This window comes from Pseudonaja textilis, chromosome Z, assembly GCF_049901715.1.
Source record: "Pseudonaja textilis isolate UNSWEBS1 chromosome Z, rPseTex1.2, whole genome shotgun sequence".
In the NCBI taxonomy this organism is placed as follows: domain Eukaryota; kingdom Metazoa; phylum Chordata; class Lepidosauria; order Squamata; family Elapidae; genus Pseudonaja; species Pseudonaja textilis.
The window spans coordinates 22,283,412-22,308,340 of record NC_142008.1 but is presented as its reverse complement, the minus strand read 5'-3'; the positions used below and the strand labels follow the sequence as shown (position 1 = coordinate 22,308,340).

Below are 24,929 nucleotides of genomic sequence, written 5' to 3'. Positions count from 1 at the left end.
TCCAACTGTCAGGAAAATTCTCTTTAATTCTAGATTGGTTCTCTTCTTGATTAGTTTTCATCCACTGCTTTTTGTCCTGCCTCCAGGTGATTTGAAGAATATGCTGACCCATTCTTGTTTGCAGCAGCCCTTTAGATATTGGAACACTGCTATCATGTCATCCTTCTTTTCATTCTAGTTAACATACCAAATTCCTAAAACCTTTCTTTTAGTCTCCAGTTCCCTAATCATCTTTGTTGTTCTTTTCTGCATTCTTTGTAGAATCTCAACATCTTTTTTCTATCATGGCAGCCAAAACTGGATGCAATTTTCCAAGTGTGGTCTTACCAGGGCATTATAAAGTGGTATTAACACTTCATGTGATCTTGATTCTATCTTGTTAATGCCTAGGGTTGCACTGGCTTTTTGTTTTGGCAGCCGTAGCATGCTGCTGGCTCATATTTAAGTGAATGAATGTCTACTAGGACTCCAAGATCCCTCTTCAATTACTACTGTTGAATCAGGTACCACCTATACTATACCTCTGCATTTCTTTTTTCTTGTTTAAATGTAGATCCTTATCATTTTGTTAGATATGACTCTATTGAAGTCTGTCAAGATCCTTCAATATCTTGAACCTGTCTTTTGGAGTTTTGCCTACTTCTACCAGCTTGGTATCATTTGCAGCTTTGATGAGTTCCCTTTCTATCCCTTTGTCTAAATCATTGATGAAGATATTAAAGAGTACTGGGCGTAAGATAGAGTCTTGGGTACCCTACAGTACACTTCCCTTCATTTAGATGCAGTTTCATTAAGGATTATGCATTGATCACCAGTTACAAATCCATTTGATGGTGACGCTGTCTAACCCACATTTTCTATCTTATCAACTATTAAATTGTGGTCTACTTTATCAAATGCCTTGCTTAAGTCCAGATAAATTAAATTCACAGCATTTTGCTGGTCCTCTAATTTGGTCATATTGTCAAAGAATGCAGTAAAATTTGTCTGGCATGATCTGTTTTTGCTAAACCCATGTTGGCTTCTGGTTATGATTTTGTTTACCTCTAAGTTTTCACAGATACGTTGCTTGGTTATCTTTTCAAAAACCTTCCCAGGTATTGCTGTGAGGCTGCACACTTAGGTTGCACATTAGATTCATGTTACAAACTATCACCCTAAAATAGTATTTAAATGCATTTCTTTTAGGTTTGGCTACATAATTTTCTTTTAGTAAAGTTTTAGTTCTCTGTCTAATGATGTGTTATTCTGTCTGTCTCTTTTGTGGTCCTTGTTCCTTTTCAGTAATTTAATAAAACAGTAAAGTAGGATGCTCGCTTTATTTGTTTCCATGCTTCATGCGGCATTCATACTGGTGATAAAAACTCAAAACTAATCAGTTTGGGAATATTTTAGGCAGCATATCACAAATGCAAGCAAAGTCCAATTTTATCCTGAGGTATTCTGTGCACGCTAGATTCTCTAATGTGAAGATGACCTTACTAGTTAACCTTTTGTCAGAAACTATGTGCAATGCACTAACATACCCAATTCAGAAGAAGACTTAATGCCTTGAGAAGAAGTAGAAGATTGAGGAATATGTTATTGGAGTTGTTAAAATTTGAAAAATATTACAATTAGTAATTTAAAGTTTGAAAGCCAAAGGCATAACTTAAACTAGATTAAAAACAAATATTATTTGCAAGGATAAAAAGTTATGGGGAAAGATAATGAATGCTGCATCGATGGAAATTCTCAATCATCCATGTCATGGTTGCCCCAAAAATGCTTTTTCAAGAGGCAGCTGGACTTTCTGGTTTTTCTTTGAAGACATTTCATTTCTCAACCAAGAAGCTTCTTCAGCTCTGACTGGATGGTGGGGAATGGAAGGATTTATATTCCTTGCAGACAGCTGGTCATTTGCACTCTTTTAGAGAGTCATTGAAGCCACTTGGAGGTTTGTCTGTGTCCTGGGATCTTGTGAGATGTGCAAATGGGTATGGAGTCTTTTTGGAACTGTTGAAAGGACTGTGTTATTGACTGGAGATAGATTATGTTGTATCCCTCCCTCTCTGTTGAGAGAAGGCTATTCAATTTGGACACAGATGACCTCTTTGGCCCCTCTTTCAAACCAGCCAACATATGTGCACACTTCAAACCTAAGAATACACGAAGCCAAGAAGTGTGTCCACCCCAAGGATAAAACACCCAGACACAAAGTTAGCAACATGGCATATACAGTACAATGCAGTGAGCCATGTGCTGATCTGTAAAACAAAACAACCACTTCATAAACACATGGCACAACATAGGAGAATAAACCCATCATGACTAGATTCAGCAGTCCACCTGCATTTAAAAGACAAATGCCACTCTTTTGAAGATAGCAAAGGCCACATTTTGGACAGAATGAATAGCTGGTTTGAAAGAGGAGTCAAAGAGGCCATCTATGTCAAAATTGAACAGCCCTCTCTCAACAGGGGGAAAGAGATACAACATCGTCTATCTATTGTCTACAATACAATCCTTTCAACAGTTCCAAAAAGGCTCCATGTCCATTTGCACCATCAGGTGACCCTGATGACACAGATGATGATCTACAGGTGATCTTAACAATTCACTAAAAGAATACAAATGACCAGCTGTCTGCAAGGAGTATAAATCCTTCCATTCCCCACCATCCAGTCAGAGCTAAAGAAACTTCTTGGATGAGAAATGAATTGTCTTCAAAGAAAAACCAGAAAGACCAGTTGCCTCTTGAAAAAGTACCATTGGGACAATGAATGCTGTGGTGTAAAATAGATTTAATTAGAGTTCTTCTTCATTTCTGTTTATCGTCTGACTTGTGTCCTTTTGATTATTATTTATCCCGTCTATAAGTTTGCTATTCTGAAAGGAAATAAAGAGATAGATAGATAGATAGATAGATAGATAGATAGATAGATAGATAGATAGATAGATGTGTGTATGTAATGACAATTCACGTACAATCTTTTAAAAAAAAGTAATATAAATATGTAACAACAAAAGCACATTTTTTAAAAAATAATGAAAACTGGATAATTTCTGCCTTTCTATCTAATACACTCATATAAATGTGATTAATTAAATGTTGAGATTAAGTAGGGAAAAAATATACCCAATAACTGTTCCCATGAAAAATGAAGGAGGGAATTAAAATTGACTTTTTCTGAGATGCGGCTAGAGACTTTTGCTTTGAGTGAGGGGGATCTGTTGGAGCCCTGACACTCAGCTTTTAACAATGATCAGAGATCAGTAATTACTTTAACTAGGTAGTACAAATAATATATTCATATTAAACAGTAAATAAAGAGAATTCTCCTAAAAGGATCCTTGATGAAAATATGCATTGATTTCAAAAGAAAAAAAATATTGTGACTATACAAACAGATACTGATTTTTTAAAATAAAAATTGTAGTTTCTGGGGAATAGATGAACAGCTATTCCTTAGTCCATTCCACTGAGAATGCAGTATATAAACCTGCCATAGTCTAATGCATAACATACATTATTTAATCAGCTTGCCAGTATGTGCAGTATTAAAAATACTTGGCCAAGAGAGATTCATCCTTCTGATTGATCTACAGTAAATGCAAAAGAGGACATGGGTGGGGAGGCAATTATGTGCAGTGCTGTATCCCCTAACATATTGGGGCTATATACATAAACTTTCTAAATTGTCATCTTGATTTTGATTTTCAGCTTTCTTCAAAAGCTTTTTGATCTGTATATACAATACAGAATAGTGTTATTTTTCCTTCATTTTCTGTTTTTAAGTTTCTGAAATTTTAGAGTGTAGATCTTCTAAATCTAAAATTCATGTAATTCGATTTCTTTGTTTGTATTGAAGTTTTCAAGAAATATTTGCAGTGAAATGAGACTAACATTATATATGGAATATAAGCAACTGTATGTGAGATTAAAGTGATAGTACTTATTCAATAAATTACTTATAAGAGGGACTGCCTCATGAATCCTGTTCTAATTCTGTCATTCCACTGAACTTGTACTCACAAATCTGAACATCTTCTTGCGATCAGATGTTGTCCTCTAGGTTGGCCTCACAACTCTATAGGTATTTCTCTATTTATGACCACTCATTCAGTGACTGTTCAAACATGTGACCATGTGTAACAAGTGGCACAACTGGTTCTCAAAGTTACGACTGTCACAGTGTCTCTGTGGTCAAAATTTATGACCTTTGCTGGCTTTCACCAAGCAAAGGGAATTGTGAAGTTGCCATATGATATCCTCACTTAATGACCCATGATGATTCATTTAGCAATGGATACCTGTGCTTGAATTGCCATCATTAAGCTGTGTGATCACGTGATATCTTGTTTTATTATTACATTATTTAATGAAGGCATTTCTAGTCCCAATTGCAGTTGTAAAACAAGCACCATCTGTAATTTCTTTTTTTACTTATAGCCTGTCCTTCTTTGAATAGCCAAGCACAGAGCTGAACCTCATTCTTGTTACGCAGGAAACATTGGCTTTCTGGACTCTTATCAAACCCAGAGGTGTTGATGTTTAGATAGCAGAAAAACTGAAAAAAGTTAGAACTACTATGCTCTTTTTCACTCCTATCACAAGCATAGATCTTTGATAGCACAACAAATATAAATCATAGGGACCTGACAGATTACATCCTAGAGTTCTGAAGAAGCTGGCAAATGTTATCTCAGAACCATTGTACCACATATTTCAAAAATCCTGGAGTACTGGGGAACTATATCAGGTTTGGAAAAAAGCTGATGTAGTTTCCATATTCAAAAGGGGAGTGGAAACAGACCCAGAAACTACAGAGCAATCAGTGTAATATTAATATTTGGGAAGATACTGGAAAAGATAATTAAAAATTAGATTGCAAACATCTAAAAAAATAAAGTTATAACTACAAGCCAGAATGGGTTTTTAAAAACAGATCATGCCAAACCAATCTTATTTTATTCTTTGACAAAGTGACTAAATTAATAGACCAGTAAAATGCTCTGAACATAGTATATTTAGATTTCAGTAGGGCATTTGACAAAGTAGACCACAACCTACTTTTAGTAAACTAGAAAAATGTGGGATAGACAACATCACCACCAGATGGATTTGTAACTGGCTGACAAACTGTACTCAAGGAGTAGTTCTTAATGGTACTAAATATACATGTAGGAAAGTAAGCAGTGGTGTACTAAAAGGTTCTGTCTTAGGCCCAGTAATCTTCAAAATCTTCATAAATGACTTAAATGAGAAAATAGAAGGGGAACTCATCAAATTTACAGATGACACTAAGCTAGCAGGAATAGCCAACACCAGAAGACAAGTTCAGGATCCAAAAAGATCTCGACAGATTTGAACAATGGGCCCTATCCAACAGAATGAAATTTAATGTGGAGAAAAGTTAGTTTACACTTAGGCAGGAAAAACCAAATGTATGAGTATAGATTAGGCGAAACCTGGCTCAAAAACAGTAACTGGGAGAGGGACTTGGAGTGCTAGTGGATAATCATTTAAATAAGAGCCAGCAATGTGTGGCAGCAGCCAAAAAAAGCTAATATAATCCTTGATTGTATAAACAGAGGCATAGAGTTAAAATCACGTGAAATATTAGTATCGCTTTATGAAACCTTAGTAAGATCACACCTGGAATACTGCATCTAGTTTTGAATACCACAGTACAAAAACAATGCTGAGACTTTGGAAAGAGTATAAGAAGAGCAACTAGGATGATTAAAGGCCTGTAGACTAAAACATATGAAGAGCGGTTGCAGAAACTGGATGTGGCTAATCTAGAGAAAAGAAGGACCAAGGATGACATGATAGCAATATTCCAATATATGAGGGGCTGCCACACAGAAGAGGGAGTCAAATTATTCTCCAAAGCACAAGAGGGCAGGACAAGAAACAATGGATGGAATCTAATCGAGGAGAGAAACAACCTAAAATTAAGGAGAAACTTCCTAACAGTTAGAACAATTAACCAATGGAACACTTTGCTTTTATCACTGGAGGTTTTTAAGAAATGACTTGTCTCAAATTGTATAGTATCTTCTGCTTGAGCAGGGGTTGGACTAGAAGACCTCCAAGGTCCCTTCCAGCTCTGTTCTGATTACATTGCAAATATAGGAATTCCAGGTCCAGAATATCTCTTGCAAATTGCAAGCTGGTCTCTACTTGAACAGAGCCAGTTTGGGAGAGCTTAACCCTCCTCTAAAATAATTGGCTTCATTATCAGATTTTTATCCTCAGTGGGTAAATATCATCCCCAAATTTAACTACAGTGGATTTAGTAATCATTGTTACCACATGTGGAATAACTGCAATTTGATAGCACTGTGTACATATTTGAATTAAAAGATATGGTATTATTATTGTAAAAATGGCACTCTGTATTCTAGGCAAATCCTTTAGAATCAAAGGTCTAGCGCTAGAATTCTGAAATACAATCTCTAGTATGTGACAATATACTTTCTGTATACTGTCCTTCTGTACAAGGATAATATAGAGAAAGTATGTTGCTGATATGAGAAACATGTGATCTCATTTGAATACACTGCTAAAAATTAATTCCCAAATCATTGGCATCATATTTTGTAGACTTGCAATAGATATTGATTTCAATAGATTCACAGACTTGCGAACTACAGAAAGTTACAAAGAAACGTTTCTTGAATTTGTTGTAGTTAATAAGCATGTATTTAAAACAAGATCCTAATTATCCTAAAATAAATACTATAAGACATTTTTACCAGCTTGCAGTTTTTACTGCCCGCTGGTGGCAAATCATAGGCACTGCCAATATAAAGGACTAAAATTCAAAATTACTATTGTCAATAATAGTTTGATAGGATCTTTTCTGTAATGCAAAGGAATCTACAATGGTTGTATTATATAATAGCATGGAAGGTAGTGAATAGTTGCGCTATACATAAGAGGAGAAGAGAGGAAATTCCTCAGGATTTATCTCAGGAAACAACTAAAATTAGCTTCCCAAGCTAGTTGAAGGATTAAAAATTACAGGGCAATAATAGCCCATTTCTACATGAGATTCTTTTTTACATGTAGCATTATTTTATGTACTTAGTTAAATTATAACACGCAAGTCAGATAGCTGCCTTTTTTTTAACAGTGGAATGTTCTATGATGGGAATCACACATATCTTATTGAGCCAGAAGAAAATTGTACATCTCAAGTAAGTACTGTAGAATTAAAATACAATTATCCTCAGATTGTTCTTTAATAGTTAATATATGACTTGCACTTCTTACCTAGATTCTAGCTGTAAGAATTCAGAAATAAAAAAAAGTTTAGAAAAATATTATTTAATGTATATTTTTGCATATATGTATATAAGTATGCAAGTGTGTGTATGTGAATTGCTGCTTATATGTTTCTATGTGCATATACTCAGAATACTATGATCTGCAATTTCCTGGGTATAAAAATGTATAGTTCTAGTTAAGTATCAGCCTTAGAATGATTTACTAAATTTAGATGTCTTTTATTTTAGGAGGAATTCCATTTACACTCTGTATACAAATCCAGATTATTTGAATTTCCTTTGGATTATCTTCCATCTGGTATATTTTTAATACTCTTATTGTTGCATTTAATTTGTGGTTAAATCATTGCTGGTTGTTTTTATCCTGTTGTTATTAATAATATAAAAGCCTCTCTGAACACAGGATTAGAAAAAAAGAAAAAACACATTTTCCAAAAAAGATTTGTAGACTTTTCATATTGCAATAGTTATTCAATGGTTGGCTTTCTAAAGAAGAGTCTTTATAGGTCAAAAGAGACTGACCTGTCTTAAATAATAATTAACCTGTTAAAAATCACTTCCTGTCTACATGCTGAACATTTCAAGGGAATATTTTACTTCTGTAAGATTTTAATCAATTCTAACAACTTTCAATTTATGAAGACTTTTTTTTTACTCCACAAAACTGATTTGTAGTAAGAAAGTCTTTCTTCAGCTTTTTCTACTCCCGTTTTCTTAAAAACAGAGCATGGGAAAACTGGAACCATTCTTCTCTTTGATAGGCTCTCCATGAAAGTTAGAACCCTTGGAAATCAGGACCCTAAATTGCATTGAGAGCCTTCATCCTACATATAGAGGATATGTGACATGTGTGCATGTATGTAGAGGTAGCAAAATTGGTATTCTCACCAAAGATGAATTTCCTGTTATTGATTTCTAAATGCCTGAACAAGGTTAATGTCAAGGTTTGAACTATGTGGCTTCATATAGTTTGTCATGCTTTACAGTGTGATTTCACATCACCAATATATAGATCATGCACTTATTAAACAGCATTTTCATTGGCTTATAAACACCTGATGATTACATTTTAGCTTGGATTTTCGTAACTTCTTTATTTAATATCCTTAGTGGCTTCTACTCATTCTAAGATTATTTTATGGCAGTTTAGGTCAAGAAATTTATATGTAAAAAGACTATCTCATTTGTTAAATGAAAAAATACCTTGCCTTTCCAGGGCTAATATCTGAGTCCAAGAATACATTATGCAAGAAACTGTTCTGAGTGTTTTTTTTTCCTTTATGTTTCTTTCCTTTTCCAGATGTTTCCTTTAATATGAAGTGTTTCAATGTACTTTAAAAACTATTTTGCTTCAGCTTTCAGAACTCTATAACCCACTGGTCACATTCATGAACTTATTAAGAGTGAGCAACTACAAAGCAGTTTTTTTTTGTAAAAATGCCAACCCTTGCACTGATGAATTTCCAATAGCTTGTTTTTGTGGCAATAGATAATATAACTATCCCTGTGTATTTTCTTGAGTTCTGAGTAATTCTTAAAATATTTAAAATAGGCATTTATTCAACCTTCACCTTTGTTCATTTTGCTGCTGAAAAGTGCTTGTCTTGCTTAACTGTCATTAAACTGATTGTAATGTGTGTTCCATTCAGAATTCTGGCACATGAATACTACATCACAGAAATTTGGTGTGAAATCAAGATATAAAAGAAGAAAAAGGCAGGTATGCCCGCTTAGCCTGTTGTTTCTTTTTTGTAATCTTTAAAAAAAAAACAGGCTTCCTTTTCCCAGTAATACATGATTTTGCCTGCTTTCTCATATCTCCATTATAAGTCCCCCTTTTCATGCTGAGAACATCTAGTGGTATACTTTGATAATATAGCATTCCAAAGCAGTCCAAAGAGAATAGTCTCATCAGAGGCTGGGAGAAAGGCAAATGGCCTGTTCCATTTTGCTTGTTGCAAACCAACAGAAAAATGATTTTCTAAAGCATGACTATTCAAGGCAATCAAATTGAATCTTTGCTATTTAGAATTTTCTCTTAGTGGATGTACTGATCACATCTCTTCAACATCAGGCATTTTATCTTCATTTTGATGAGTGATATCAATGACTTGCATCTGACTAAGCTGTGAGTCTACAATCTGTTCAGGGAATGGGTCTCACCATACAATTTCATCTAATATTGCAGGAACAATATTATAAAGAAATAATATATATTAAGAAGATAAAAAAGCCAAATGCTTATTAAAAAAGAAAAATGTCTAGAGTGTCAAGAACAGAGCAATTTCAAGGTTGACTGTTTTATGATATTTTGAACATTTGCATTTTAAAAAAGAAATAGGAAAGTAAATGAATATCAATTAATACTATTTGCCTAAACATTGAACCAAGACTAGAATATTTTTAGATATCCCCGTGCCCGGCATATGGGGGTAATCTTCTGGGGATTATTGAGTAAGTATATAAAACCTGTGAAAAAATAATACCACACAGAATAGGTATGTTGTAATGTATATTTTTGAAAGTGTGAAAAACACAAATATAAATATCAACCATTAATAAAATATATGGCTTTGCAGTTATTTAATACATAGAGGAATTCACTAATGAAGCTAAAGACTATAGGAGCTCATTTAAAAGGATAGAATCTTATCAAACAATATTTTGAAAATTGCTTATTAAATTTATTTATTTATTAAATCTATATGCTGCCCATTTAAATCCAGTAGTGGTCAATATAGCTATGTAAAATTGTCTGTTATATTTCATCTAAGCTTGCATTAGAACCAGATTGCTTAATTTTCTGTTATTCAAATGTTAGAAATTCTGGCATATTCTTTTTCTAATTTGGTATCATTAATTAATTTTAAGTGCAATGAAGGAAAGAAATCAGCTCAGAATAATTAGAATCAGGTATTTGTTGCTGGCCTTTTTAAATAAATACAGCATCTTCCTCTTTCTGTAGGTCCAACTAAGTCTACCTAGAGTTGAAGATGAAACAAAATATGTTGAGCTAATGATTGTAAATGATCATCTAATGGTGAGGTTTTTACATACAAGGCTTTTTAAAAGTTATCAATAATGCATGCATAGCTTTGTGTCTATAATAAGATTCAACAATAATGTACCTATTGCAAAATGATTCTAATCATTCCACTGAAGTCGGGCTGTCTGGAACTGTGCTGGAAGTCACTCAACTGGACATCTAAGAGCAAAGAAAAGATTGGTAATTACAACAGACCTTGGCTTTTCTTTTTACAGAATATAACTTTTTCCTCTCAATTATTTTCCTGAAGACCACATTTAGCTTTGTAATTCATTCGCATATTTTAAGAGCTGTTTATATTAACTATTGAATGGTTGGACTACCTTTTTTCTGGAGGCAAAAGTTGGATAGCTTTGTATTGAGGAATCTCTGTATATTTATTGCATCACACTGGAGATTGGAAATATCTTTCTCCCCTTGTGATTATATTCTCCCTACAGTATTTACTGGTATACAGTATCTACACCAAATATTTTGGTCAGTAAATTGGAATTTTACAAACATGTAGAGGTCCCTTTATAAACACTTCTAATTGGAAGATATTTGCTTGTTGACAAACTGTATTCCATAATAAATGTAACTAGATCCCAAACATCTGTTTATTCGAATGCTGCTCTGCATGGTCCTATGATGCTGCCTTCATTTTTTTTTTCTGGTCATGGGATCATATTTATACAAAACATTAGGCAATAATTATCAAAATCTAAAGATGTCTGGGAGGTTTATTTGAGAACAGAAGCATTCATGGAAAAGCATATTATGTTAAAATGTGGTACTTCATTTTATGGATACCACTTCCCTAAAAAATTAGTCTGGAGCATCAGGGAGCTTAGCTATTGAAAAAGAAATCTGAAATATATACATTACATTGTGACTTGCAAAACTGACTTAGAGATACGTTTTAGGCAAAATTGGGCATCAGTTTTTCTTAAAACTGCTGGTGATTAGAGAATTTTTTAGAGAATCGAATCTCATGCCAATATATTTATTTCAGGAGCAAGAATGACTTTGAGCAATATTGAGTCAGCAAATCTCTCTGTAGGCATTCTGTTGGAATTATGGGTGCTTGAACAAAGATACAGTATGTCATGTGATAGGCTGAAGTGGAATGGATCATGCCCTCTATTCTGTCATGCAATGAATGTATAGGTTGGCTTGTTTAATCAAACTTTATATTTCTTTGTAAGGGTTCCCTGTATGTTTGGCCTATGTATACATTATTATTTTTTCTTATACTACATACAAGCATAAGATAGCTTTAATAAACCATGGTTCAAAAAGTCATGACTTAGTATTATGGATTCTGTCAAAGAAAAAATATTTAGATATTCCCAAGTTAATTCAGGAAACAACATAAATAAAACAGATATAAGCAAACTTGTATTTCATGGATTATCAGTAGATCAATTGAAATTAACATAAACATTGTAAACCAACCCCCTATAATACACATTTTCACTTATTGGTTGTTGTTAGATGCATTTTTTTATAAGTCAGAAGGTATTTCTCCCCTCATTCCCCAGTTCCAGATTTTTTAAAAATGGAATTTCCATTACTGTGGAATCATAATTCCTCATTTAGGCTCTAAGTAAAAGGGGGAGGGGAATTTCATTTAAACCATTATATCATGTGCCTTTTAGTAGAAGAGGTTATTGATTATTTTCTTGTTTCCTCAAGGAGTAGGAAAGAAAGTAGCCGTATTTTATTGGGTGTCACATGAGACTTTTTGATTGTCCTTATGTGTATACAGCTATCTATATTTGCGATTGCCAAGCAGAGAAAGGCGTATGTATCTGTGAAAATGATTTTAGTCATTATTGTCAAAAGCTGAATTTAATTCTAATTAGTTCTGAATCTTCAGTATAGCTATTTATACTGAAATATGAATAAGCAGAACAGGTTTTACCAGCCATTAAGAAGTGTATATGCAAAGTAGTGAATTTTGCTGTAAACGCTCACTATAACCCTCAAATCACATGGAAAATAAAGTAACTTATAGTAGTATCTTACATACGTGCATTTGATAATAAACTGGATCCTTATACTACCTGGAGAATCCTGAGCAGGTCTAGAGTTGGGGCTGCTAAGTGTAAAACCAATATTCTGAAGTGGAGGTTCTTAGCAGATAACAACACATATGTTGGCTACTATCAGAAACAGATACCGATAATTACTTATTTTTGGCCAATGACAAAGCCAAAAAGCTGGTTTCATTCTTGCAATCTATAGTTTGATGTAGAGAGGGGAGGAGGAGAAGGAGAAGAGGGAGGAAGAAGAGGAGGAGGAAAAGAAGGAAGAGGAGGAGGAACTGAATTGTGACTAGTGTTGCTAAATTCTGGTTTATTCCTCCTCCTGTTTTCCATTTTTTGTCACCATTCTACTGAGTAACTATGCCTTTTTGGAAGATGGAAGATCCTTTAACAAATGCTTTCTTTTAAACTATTGTTGGGTTAATTTAAGTTTGTCAAATTTCCTTCTTGAATACTAATCAGGGTCCTTTTAAAAGATAGAACAAGCAAAAATAGCCCAGACCCCATAGCTGAAAGAGGCCCTTCCAAAGGATAATTTAGAGTCAATTTGATATAGTGATTAAGATCTAGTGGTGTATGCAGAAGTGGGATTCAACCACTTTAGCCGAACTGGTTGTTAAATTGCTGGCTGGCCCCTCCCCTCCCCTTCCAGGACTCCCGTGGGCCCCATTTTTTCTCCCAGAAGGCTGCAGGAAGGCCTACTAGGCTCAAAATAGGTGTGCCCCCCCCGCAGCCCATTTTTGCTTCCAGAGGAGTGCAGGAGGCCAAGTACCTGTCAACCCCTTGGTCACACCCACCATGGCCACGCCCACCCACCCAGTCATTAGAGCAGAGAACCCGGTTGTTAAATTATTTGAATCCCACCACTGAGTGTATGCGTGTGTTTTGTGTGGGTGTGTGGGTGTGATTCGTGAACCATGGTTTATAACACTGACATAAGTCTGTGATTTACATACTTGTGTTAGGTTTTGGATCACAAGTACAAAAGACTAGAGGATGCAATGTGTTTGTACAAAGGCAATGACTCGAGTTAATAGTGCTCTTTTGGCTACCTAAGGTCTAATCCTCAAGGAAAATAAAATGCTATAAAGAGCATTAACAATGCAAAATATTACAAAAGCCAAGTGTCTTATTATCCAATTGTATGTTTTCTTTATTCTACTGTATTTTATAATTTGTGGTTGCATTACAATATTATTCTCATGTTCCTTTCACCTTTTCTTTCAGTAATTAATAATATGATATAGAATACATAGAAGATTATAACTATGATAGTATCATTGATGCTTAATATAGTTCAAATTATGTATAATTGTTTCCAGAAATGCAGATAAAGAATCTTCTGAGATTGACATTTTACAAGTACAAATTAAGAGATAATCTGCAGAACTCTATGTTGCTTTTATTGTGGTACAATCTAATATAGAAGAGTAGCCATAAGTAGTAATAGCGTATGACACATATATAGATTGTAAAATGACAACCAGTCAGCTTTCATCTGATCAGGTTGTTGGAATTGAGTATTGAGGTCATGGTCCAAGACACACACACACAATGATAATTTCATAGCTGAGAAAAGGAGGTTCACACAATGACTTGTTCTTTCTGTCTATTGATGAGCTGGTATAACATATTCCAAATATCCCTGTATAGCAGCTGCACATGATAAACTATTTTTGTATCCTTGGATCTGTATGAACAGGGATAGTCAGTTAAATGGGGGGTTAACTACACTGCAGAGGTGCATAGGGTAGGATGATTTTCCCGGCCTTCAAAAATGTTTTTCTCAACTTGGAAAATGGAAGAATACTGAAAAAATACTTTTTCAGACCCCATGCAACTTTTATAGCCAAATTCAATCTGATGGTCTAACTTTTTAAACTTTAAGAGAATATTAGTTTAGCCTGTTCATATCCCACACACATTAAACATGCTACTGATAGCACATATGATTCTACTTTTTAATTTATTGAGGCTTTCTACTGTGATAGATAATTGTTAAGAAAAATTAAAGGTGAAAAATCTATAGGGACAAAAGCAGTGCAGTTTTGATACCAGAATAAATTAACTTTATACATTAGCATATTCATTACCAGAAATTTAAGTTTGATGTATGCCAAGTTACATACATAAAAAGAGCTTGAATCCTTGTACATTGAGATTATGAGGTTGATTGTAATAAAGGTATTACTTCTAATTCATATTTTTTAAAGTGCTGTTGTGCACATTTGCATTATCTTGAAGGTACTTCTCTCATTCTATGTGTATAAAAGCTGACCCACAGTATACCGATATTAGATTACCAATTTGTGCTGCTGGCAGCTGACCAAACAAAAAAGTCCTTTATTGTCTTTCAGTATTTTTAATTTTTATGGTGCTATGTTGATTAAAAAATATTTATACTTGAATAAATAACCTGTAAATCCGCATATCTGAAGTCTTAGAGTAAAAGCTACTCTTTAACTGAAGTTATTCTTGAAATGACATGATGCTTCAGAAAGATATTTGGAATTTGTCTGCTTTTTTCTTAGCTGAAAAAACACCGGTTATCAGTTGGTCACACAAACAGCTTTGCAAAATCAGTAGTGAATATGGCAGATTTAGTAAGTACAATTATCAAGCTCTGTCTGTCTATCTATCTATCTATCTATCTATCTATCTATCTATCTATCTATCTAATCTATTTCTGTGTGTATCTTTATCAGTCTGTCTGACTGTCTATCCTCTATCTAATTTAGAAACTACTGTCTCATAGAATCATGTGTATGTGTTTGTGTATATATAAAGCATGCAGTGTTAATACAGGAATTACAATTTAAGATCAAAGGGGACAAAAAAAGGGTTAACACAAATGTTAGGTGACTATCATTCCTAACAATTATTACTAATTTGATTCTGATACATGAATGGAAAACAATTCTATCTAGTTTGATTCTTATACAGTATATGAATGAAAAACAGAAGCAGAATGACAGGTAGAAAATTGCTGCAGTTTTGGTTCTGTTTATGTTTCACCTGGCATTCTATCAAAGCTCCACCTTTCAAAAGAATAACTCTAAAACAGCTTAGCCTTTTCACAATAAAGTTAATAGGTTAAACCATGGTTGTCTAAACTTTTGGGGTGCTTGGGCCGCATTGAGTGAAGAGGAATTGTCTTGGGCCGCATTCAAACTATATAATTAGTTATAAAAATAAATTACATAATAATGTTTAAAAAGTTTTCAATCTTGTGGGGCTTCATTACTAACTGTCCAGGGTGATATGTAGCCTCCAGGCCATGGATTGGACACCTCTGTATTAGACAGTCTGTGACTGTGATTAATGTAAGTATTCTCTACATTGGATTTTTCTTTAGTCACTTTTTGTATACTGCATGTTTTTAACAAAGCAATATTAACACTATTATTTTGTGATCATTCATTTTCCTAATGTGCTAGATTTATAAAGAACAACTGAACACCAGAATAGTCTTGGTTGCCATGGAAACCTGGGGTACTGATAACAAGTTCACCATATCTGAAAACCCACTGGTAACTCTACGTGAATTTATGAAATATAGGAGAGATTTTATCAAAGAGAAAAGTGATGCAGTTCATCTTTTTTCGTACGTAATTTTGTATTGTTTGGTTATTATTGGGGATAAAGGAAACTATTGATAATGTAATTTGAGACATAGAAATGGTTGTATGTCTTAGTGCTATCTAATTCCTTTGTCATGACCACAAGGACATCAAATGCTTTTATTTAAACATGCTTTATTTTGATATTGAACCATGAGTGTGGCTTAAGAAGAAAAATGAAGTTGACTATTTCCCCATGGCACTGTTAAGGTGAACTACATGTTGTTTAGATATAATGAGCATCCATACTGAGTTGAAAATGAATACAAATATATATATATCAATTTTTCCCTCTTGTCATGATACTGAAATGACTAAAGGGATGTAATGATCTATGGTTTCCATATTGCTAAACTGGAAACCTCCACTTGATCTTTGAGTGAGGTGTGGCACACAAAATTTCAAAAAGTGAGTGGCACAGGGACAAACATGGATAATCAGAAAGAAAGTTAAAATAGATGCAATTTCAATTTCAGTTTAATTAATATTAAATTTAATGAAACTTATTTAGGTGTGATTTTATTTCATGTACAGTACTTAATTTCTACCTTGATTCTGATAGCAGTGTTTGGAGGAGCTATAAAGTTGTATTTCATTTTACTGATATTTTTGATATCAATCGATAATTTGTACACAAATGTATTGAGAAAGTTATTATAAAGAGATAAAGAGAGGGGGAATTGAAACATTTCTGTTCTTCTCACAAGTTCCAGACATTTGAATGTCATTCTTGTTTTAAATATGCTTAAACTAAGTATCACCAACATTGTGTTGGTTGGAAAACCAAATGCAAGGCGGATAGGATTGTATCATTTGCAAAGGGCTGTTTTTAGCATTTTCCATTTTTCTTATTTTTTTGTGTAGTAGGTTTCCCCCCCTTAAAACTATATTTCAAGGCTTGTGCTATACTTTGATAATGTCATGTCTGAACATGACAGGAAACTATGTTGATCATGTCGACATTTCACTGAAAGAGTGGGCTTGGAGGATCATGAAAAATGGAATTTTAGGAGCTCCAGTTACCTCTTCCCCCAGTTTAAACAGAATATTGTCTCCAGTAGTATTCACCTTAAATACTACAGAATGCAAAAGTGATATGGTAAAGTGAGAAACTTTATGAAAATCAGTCTTCCCTATCATCTAGAGCCACCAAGATGTGTGGGGACTGCAGTGCCCAGACATTATGATCAAGGTTGACTCAGATTTCCATCCTTCCGAGGTTGGTAAAATGAGGACCCAGATTGTTGGGTGCAATAGGCTGACTCTGTAAACTGCTTAGAGAGAGCTGTAAATCACTAAAAAGTGCTATATAAGTCTAAGTGTTATTGTTACTAGTCTGGAATTCTGAAATGGAAGTTCCAGAAATTTGCAGCCTAATTAGATCCTGAAATATTTTGGCCTGGGGTAACATTGTTAGGACTACAATATTCTTACTTTTTACTTTACAATTGATAACTGGGTTTTTCAATTGTTAGTTTTTAAATTAAGAGAAGATATACTGTCTTTGAAGTGGCTTTGGTTCCCCCCTCCCATTTTCAAATATCTGATTCAATTAAATTGGTGCAGATCATTCTAATGGAACTGTAAAATTCTATACAGCAAGCATTATTTTGGCACAGTCTACAAAATAAACATTATTTCTTGCACACATACACACACCTGAGTAACTCAATGTTTAGGAGTTTTGGGGTGGAGGAGTATTAAATTGCTGAATCTTGCCATCCACACTGAAGCATTGCTTCTTTTCTAGTTATATTTCTTCTATCATAAATACCCTTACATCTTTTTGGTTGAAAATGTATTGTAGTTCCCCAAATGCTATGGATTTTATTAACTATTTTGCTTTTTCTGTTTTGTTTTAAAAGGGGGAGCCAGTTTCTCAGTAGCCGTAGCGGGGCAGCCTTTATTGGTGGCATTTGTTCACTGCTGAAAGGTGGTGGTGTAAATGAAGTATGTCAGCATTATTCTACAAACACAAAATGATAATCCCATAATTGTCAAATTATTTCTGTTTCTGCTTTTCTTCATACAATGTTTTGTTGTCCATGTTAAGAAATTTCCATTAAGTTCCTGTTTTCTGTCGTGTCCAAAGAAAAGCAACTATTGGCCAGGTCTCTTCTTTAAGCGTTTGGGATTCCATAAATAGGGGAAATATCAACTGCTCATCTGTAATCTGAAACATTTCATAGAATATGCAACCCGACAACATAATATTTTAAAATTTATTTTTGAGGGAAAATTATTTTTTACTTCTATTTGCAGAAATGTGTATATTTTATTTGCCAACTGACTGAGGATAAAAGGCTTAAACATTTTGCCTATTAAAATGAGCCTGGATAGAATTTTATGTTATTTTTTTTAGTTTGATTCAATTTATTTTATTTTACTGTGTAGAGACAACTTTACTCCTGCTGTTTCCATTGCTTTTTGTTAAAGCTTCTTATTTTCCATAGAGCTGTTTCGAGTGTCCAGGTTGGGAGGAGCTCCAGTCTCGGCTCTCACAGGCTGAGCTTGAAATTGAGGAACGCCTCTCACCATCACATGGTCCTCTGGGCGCTCCCCAGTTTTTTGCTCAGCCTCGTGGCAGTCAGGCTGTTTTTCTCTTGCTCCGGTCGTTCAGCACCCTAGAATTTCTTTGTCGCCTCAAAGTGGACCCTTCCAGCAGTCAGCACAGCAACTGAGGTTGGAACTCCCTAGGGAGTACTTCTATTATAAGGAGGAACTGTTTAGACCGTTTTATTAAGGGGAAAACCGAGCGCTTCGAGCGCTGCCCCCCCCTTCGTTTGCTGCCTAATCGCTCCGTGCGAAGCCGCTTTCGTTCCTTCCTGTTTTTCGCTTTAGCCGCCGTTTCCCCCCCGCGATCGCCCTTTAGTCCAGGGAAACGCTTCCCTGTTCCTCCCAAAGTGTTTTTTTTTTTCCCTTAGTCTGGGAGTTTGCCGCCGCTGGGGTTGCCTCCATTACTCGCGGCCTCCATTTTGGGCTCCCTGTGGCGTCCGCCATCTTGGGTGTGCCCAGGAGCAGCTGCCATCTTGCGAGTGGCCGCAGGGCCGTCCGCCATTGCCAGAGGCCCTTTTACAGGCTGCATCTTTAATTTGATCACTAGGCAGCTTGAGACTGCCTATATCTCAGCCTGCTTTTCATTCTTCCTGTCAGGCTCCTGCAGAAATAAGGGTCCGTTGGCTCCGCAGTCCTTCCCCCAGCAGGTGAGGTAGCAGCTCTGCCATCCCCCTTCCCCGGTCCACCCGGCAGGGGTAGCTGCCTGGTGTTCACCTTCTGGCTGATTGGCTTCTGGGCTAGGCCCTGCTCGTACCAAATTTCTATTTTAAACAAAAAAAATTTTTTGATCACAAAGGGGGGTGCGAAACGTGCGCTGGGATCCCCGGCCTCTATGTAGGCCGCATCCAGATGTGCCAACCGTCTTGCATTACTTCCAAATCCACCTTGCTTGTGGCCGCATGGCCGTTCGCCATTGTTAGAGGCCTACCTGCAGGCTGTGCTGTTTTTGATTTACTGGGCAGATCCTTGGACTGTCCAAATCCTTGCTTGCATCTTGACAACCCTGCTTTGGTACTCCTCTAGACATAAGGGTCCGTGGGCTCCGCAGCCTCTCCCCAGCAACACGTGGTAGCAGCTCTGCCATTCCCCTCCCCCGGTCCGCCCGGCAGGGGCAGCTGCTTGGCGCTCTATTCCGGCTGATTGGCTTCTGGGCTAGGCCCTACTTCTCAACAACTTTCTAAAAAATTTTTTCCTTGATCAGGGGGGTGCGAAACGAGCTCTGGGACCCCCCGGCCTCTGCGTAGGCCGTATCCAGAGGTGCCATCCGTCTCGCATTAATCAAAAAATTTTCCTACTTTTCTTCTCCAGATGGCAGATGACAATACATCTCGTGGCACTTCCTTGAAGGCCAAGTCTAAATCTCATCACCTGCGCAAACAGGCACAGGAGGTATCCAAAGCCTCCCAAAGGGATGCCCTTAGGCGACACAGGGCCCTTGAGAAGGAGATTGACAGGCGCTCCAAAGAGTCAAGCTCTGTGCCCCTGGATCCTTCCAATCCCACTCCCTCAACCTCCACCCATCCTCCTCTCCCCTCCTCCCCTGCTTCTTCCTCTTCCTCACAGCCTGGACAGGCCCCTGAGGCCACCTTTACTCCCACTGCTGCAGGACTGCGCACGGAGGAGCCTCACCCACCCCCCATGGTGGAGATCCCCGAACACCTGAAACAATGGATGGAGCTGGCCATCCGGCAAAGGATAGCGCAAGAGATTCAGCAGCTGGCCGGTCTGGCCCTCGGCCTGCGGCCCCTGAGGCTCAAGGAGCAGCGGCCTCGCATGGTCAGGTAGCATTCCACGGGATTTGACCTTGCCCTTGGGGATGGAGGAGATGGAGACCCAGGAACCCGGGGCCCTACCCCTCTTTGGGGACGAGGAAGACCTCGAAATGGGGTCTATCATAGACAGTGAGCTCCTCTCGGGAGCAGGCCCCTGGAGGGGACATGTCGGAGGACGAGGGCCTCACTCCAGACCAGCCCGCTTTCTGAGGCTGTTTAAACCTCACCTGTTTAGGTCTCTCCTGTTCAAGGCCAGGAATACCTCTGGCCTGACCCTCCCGCTACACCCAAGCCAGCGGCATCGGGGGAACCTCCCGACTATCTTTTCCCAGCCCGTGGTGGAATCCGAGGTGATTCCTGTTCCACCCATCTTCTCCGACATGGTCTCAAGGCAGCTAGCCTCCTCGGGGCCCCTCCCCCAACACCCAAGACAAGAAGTTTTTCAACCTTGAACCGCAGTTCTCTACCTTGCTCGATCCCCCTCCTGTGGACGAGCCCGTAGTAGGTCTAGCTTTCCGCTCAACTCCCAGCGAGTCACTCGAGGCACTCCAGCCCGAGGACAAACGAGCCGAGCTGGCCCTGCGCCACGCTCACCTCTCTGACGCCTGGGCAGTCAGGGCTTCCACTGCCGCGTCCTTTTTCATTAGATCTTCCATCAAATGGCTCCAGCAGCTCAAACAGCATGTTCCTGCAACTAACCTCAGAGCGCAGCAGGACATCGCTAAGATCACGGCCGCGGCCGAGCTTTTGCGGACGCCACCTTTCAGGCTGCAAAATTCTCTACCAGGGCTATTTCGTCCCAGGTCACTGCCCGTCGCCTGCTTTGGCTCCGCCACTGGCAAGCGGATGTAAAAACAAGGCCAAGCTAGCTTCAGCCCCCATCTCTGGGGGGAAACTATTTGGACCGGTTCTCGATCCATTCCTGGCCGAGACCCGTAACAAACGCAAGTATCTCCCCTCTCTTTCTCGGAGGTCTGACTTCAGAGGTTCCCTGAGGCTCAAGGAGCAGCGGCCTCGCATGGTCAGGTAGCATTCCACGGGGATTTGACCTTGCCCTTGGGGATGGAGGAGATGGAGACCCAGGAACCCGGGGGCCCTACCCTCTTTGGGGACGAGGAAGACCTCGAAATGGGGTCTATCATAGACAGTGAGCTCCTCTCGGGAGCAGGCCCCCTGGAGGGGGACATGTCGGAGGACGAGGGCCTCACTCCAGACCAGCCCGCGTTTCTGAGGCTGTTTAAACCTCACCTGTTTAGGTCTCTCCTGTTCAAGGCCAGGAATACCTCTGGCCTGACCCCTCCCGCTACACCCAAGCCAGCGGCATCGGGGGAACCTCCCGACTATCTTTTCCCAGCCCGTGGTGGAATCCGAGGTGATTCCTGTTCCACCCATCTTCTCCGACATGGTCTCAAGGCAGCTAGCCTCCTCGGGGGCCCCTCCCCCCCCAACACCCAATACAAGAAGTTTTTCAACCTTGAACCGCAGTTCTCTACCTTGCTCGATCCCCCTCCTGTGGACGAGCCCGTAGTAGGTCTAGCTTTCCGCTCAACTCCCAGCGAGTCACTCGAGGCACTCCAGCCCGAGGACAAACGAGCCGAGCTGGCCCTGCGCCACGCTCACCTCTCTGACGCCTGGGCAGTCAGGGCTTCCACTGCCGCGTCCTTTTTCATTAGATCTTCCATCAAATGGCTCCAGCAGCTCAAACAGCATGTTCCTGCAACTAACCTCAGAGCGCAGCAGGACATCGCTAAGATCACGGCCGCGGCCGAGTTTTCGGCGGACGCCACCTTTCAGGCTGCAAAATTCTCTACCAGGGCTATTTCGTCCCAGGTCACTGCCCGTCGCCTGCTTTGGCTCCGCCACTGGCAAGCGGATGTAAAAAACAAGGCCAAGCTAGCTTCAGCCCCCATCTCTGGGGGGAAACTATTTGGACCGGTTCTCGATCCATTCCTGGCCGAGACCCGTAACAAACGCAAGTATCTCCCCTCTCTTTCTCGGAGGTCTGACTTCAGAGGTTCCTCTCCCTCTTTTCGCCAAGGCTCTTCCCGTTCCTCCTCCTTCCCCCAGGTACTACCAATGCTCTCCCTACAGGCCTCCCGACCGGTCGGAGCCAGACAGGTCCAGAGGTACCTCTTCCAGGAAGCCCTCCGGGATCCGGGAGCAGACCGTTCCGCCGTTCCCGATAATGCAGTCGCCCCAGGTGGCTGCCCAAAAAAAAAAAAAAAGAAGGAAGGAGAAAGGAGAAAGCCAAATCCTCTTTAGGTTTTCGCCTAGTCAGTCACTACTCTTATATTAAACCCCTGCAAAGCCATTCTCCTCTTCAGCCTTGCCCAAACTGTTGGGGGAGCCTAGTCCTCATATCTGCATTACCTCTCTATCTCAAGGTTTCCTGTAGGCCATACGGCACCACGGCTACAGGCTTCTCGGCTGGGGCACTTTCACCCTCCTCATCTTGCCCCAGGGCAACTGGTCGGCAACCCATCTATCCCCATCCCATGCTAGCTGGGGATTCTCGCTGCGTTCCTAGCCTTCACAGCTTCATAATCCAGGTACACGGACCTCTCGCTCTGGTCCTCCTTACAACTCATACCCCAGCCAGGGCGGCCCCCTGCCAGCAAGGGTCTCGTACGAGCCCGATCGCCTTGCTGTTGGGCGGAACTGAACCTGGCCTCCACCAGAACAGGCCACAGTTCGGGAACACTGTGCACCTATGCAATTTGGCTCACTAGGGCCATCCTGATCCTAGCAGAGGGGCTCCTTCCTCCCCTCCCATGCCAGGAGGTGACCCATTGTCGGGCTCCCCACGGCGTATCCTTGCGCACCCTTCTCAGCGCCCATCCCTGGGTTCTCCCCAGAACCCCCCAAGGGGCGGGAATCCGGCGTCAGATCACTATCCTCGCAATGGTGGTTCTCCGGTCATTGAGGGTTCTCCCCCTCAACCCCGTCTGGGTCTCCTTCAGGGGAGCTTCCCATCCTCGCCTCCGCCCAGGCACCTTTCGACCCGGGTCCTAACAGGGCTCTGGCCGCTCTTACCTAGCCTCCCCGGGACTCGCTAGGGCGGTTCCTTTACAGGGCCTCTCCCTCTGACCGGGTCTTCCTCGTGGCCATCTCATCCGCTCAAACTCAGAGATGGCAGTCTTTCCTTAGAAAGGCTCTTGCGTTTCTCATCCTAAGCTCCCTAGCCTCCTCCGTGGGCAGGGGCTCATTGTGCCCTCTGATCTGCATCTCTCGGTCTCATTGTGGTACCCACATCCGTGGGCTACTGGATTGGGGCCGCCTCTGCCAAAGTCTACCAGGCCCAGGCCCTCTCCATGGGTACCATAGTCTACACCGTCAGAAGTGCGGCCTCCTTGCCCCACGGCTCCAGTAAGCCTCTATCGGCGTCACCTGCAGGGCTACCATCTGGACAGCCCTATCTCCTTCATTTGGCCTTCTCAGTTGAGGCTTTGCACCCGCCGAGGGGCTCTTCTGACAGGCGGGTCCTCCAGCGGGTCCTCGGGGTTCCAGGAGAGGTTCCATCCCAGACGGGAGCCCGCCCGCAGGACTAGCCAAGCTTTGGTATGTCCCAACCTGGACACTCGAAACAGCTCTATGGAAAAGGGGCGTTGGTTCTTACCTGATACGCTTCTTTTCGTAGAGCTGTGGAGAGTGTCCAGCCCCACCCATAGGCCGTCTAGTGGGGAACCTTGCTGTTCGACCGAGCAAACTAATATTTTTCTTAGTAAGATGAGAATAGGGCCTTCCTTCTCGTCTTCGCAAAACTGGGGAGTGCCCAGAGGACCACGTGATGGTGAGAGGCGTTCCTCAATTTCAAGCTCAGCCTGTGAGAGCCGAGACTGGAGCTCTTCCCAACCTGGACACTCTCCACAGCTCTACAAAAAGAAGCGTATCAGGTAAGAACCAACGCCCCTTCCACCCAAATAGTAGGTATATGGAGGTTTAATTAGCCTTCTAGATTGGAATAGAGAACTTGCCAGAACCAACATGCTGCGGGACAGCTCACCATAGGACAACTCAACAAATACAGAAGTTAAATTAATTTTGATGGAGCTATGCCCAATAGTAAAAAAATAAAGTCAATCCAGAAATTCAAGTGTTACAATAATTTCAATGAAAACGTGATCACCAATAAAAAAGTAACTGAATGGAAAAAAAATACACCATTGAAATGTCACATGGCACATTGCACTGTGGCGAGTTGGCTGTTTTGAGTTGGCCATGGTAAATTGTCCTAGATCCTTCTAGCTGGCTTTTTGATATTTTTTCCTTTTATTTTTAAATTTTAAGCTATTCAGAGTTCCTAAGAATTGAGAGCCCTCATAATCAAATAAAAATAATAAATAATCAGAATAAAGAGTGACAAAGAGTTTTAGTCCCCTCAGTTATAGTTAACTCAGTCACAGAGTTAAAATTTAACCACCTAACCCAAAGAGGTTATTACAAGCATATATGGCATTTAAAAGGAAGCTTATACAACATAATGAATATGTTTGGCTCTCAGCCAAATTATACTTAGCCTTAATATTTCATTTGTCTTTGTTTTTATTGTTTTAAACAGTGCTCTGCAAATTTCTGCTAGTTTATAACTCAACTGCATTTCAAAGCATACTTTGGGGAATAAATGCTC

General features: G+C 39.4%; 1 protein-coding gene across 5 annotated transcripts in view; it reads left to right on the top strand.

The window, feature by feature from the left end:
- ADAM22 (ADAM metallopeptidase domain 22) overlaps window positions 1–24,929 on the top strand; it is a 185,730-nt gene that overhangs the window by 102,293 nt on the left and 58,508 nt on the right. For all 5 annotated transcript variants that reach the window (XM_087915257.1, XM_087915255.1, XM_087915258.1 and 2 more), the window contains exons 6-12: window positions 7,125–7,188; window positions 7,507–7,576; window positions 8,928–8,998; window positions 10,244–10,318; window positions 14,886–14,957; window positions 15,792–15,958; window positions 17,840–17,924. In XM_087915257.1, the coding sequence (XP_087771383.1) occupies window positions 7,125–7,188; window positions 7,507–7,576; window positions 8,928–8,998; window positions 10,244–10,318; window positions 14,886–14,957; window positions 15,792–15,958; window positions 17,840–17,924 (604 nt within the window). The remainder of the gene's footprint in view (window positions 1–7,124; window positions 7,189–7,506; window positions 7,577–8,927; window positions 8,999–10,243; window positions 10,319–14,885; window positions 14,958–15,791; window positions 15,959–17,839; window positions 17,925–24,929) is intronic.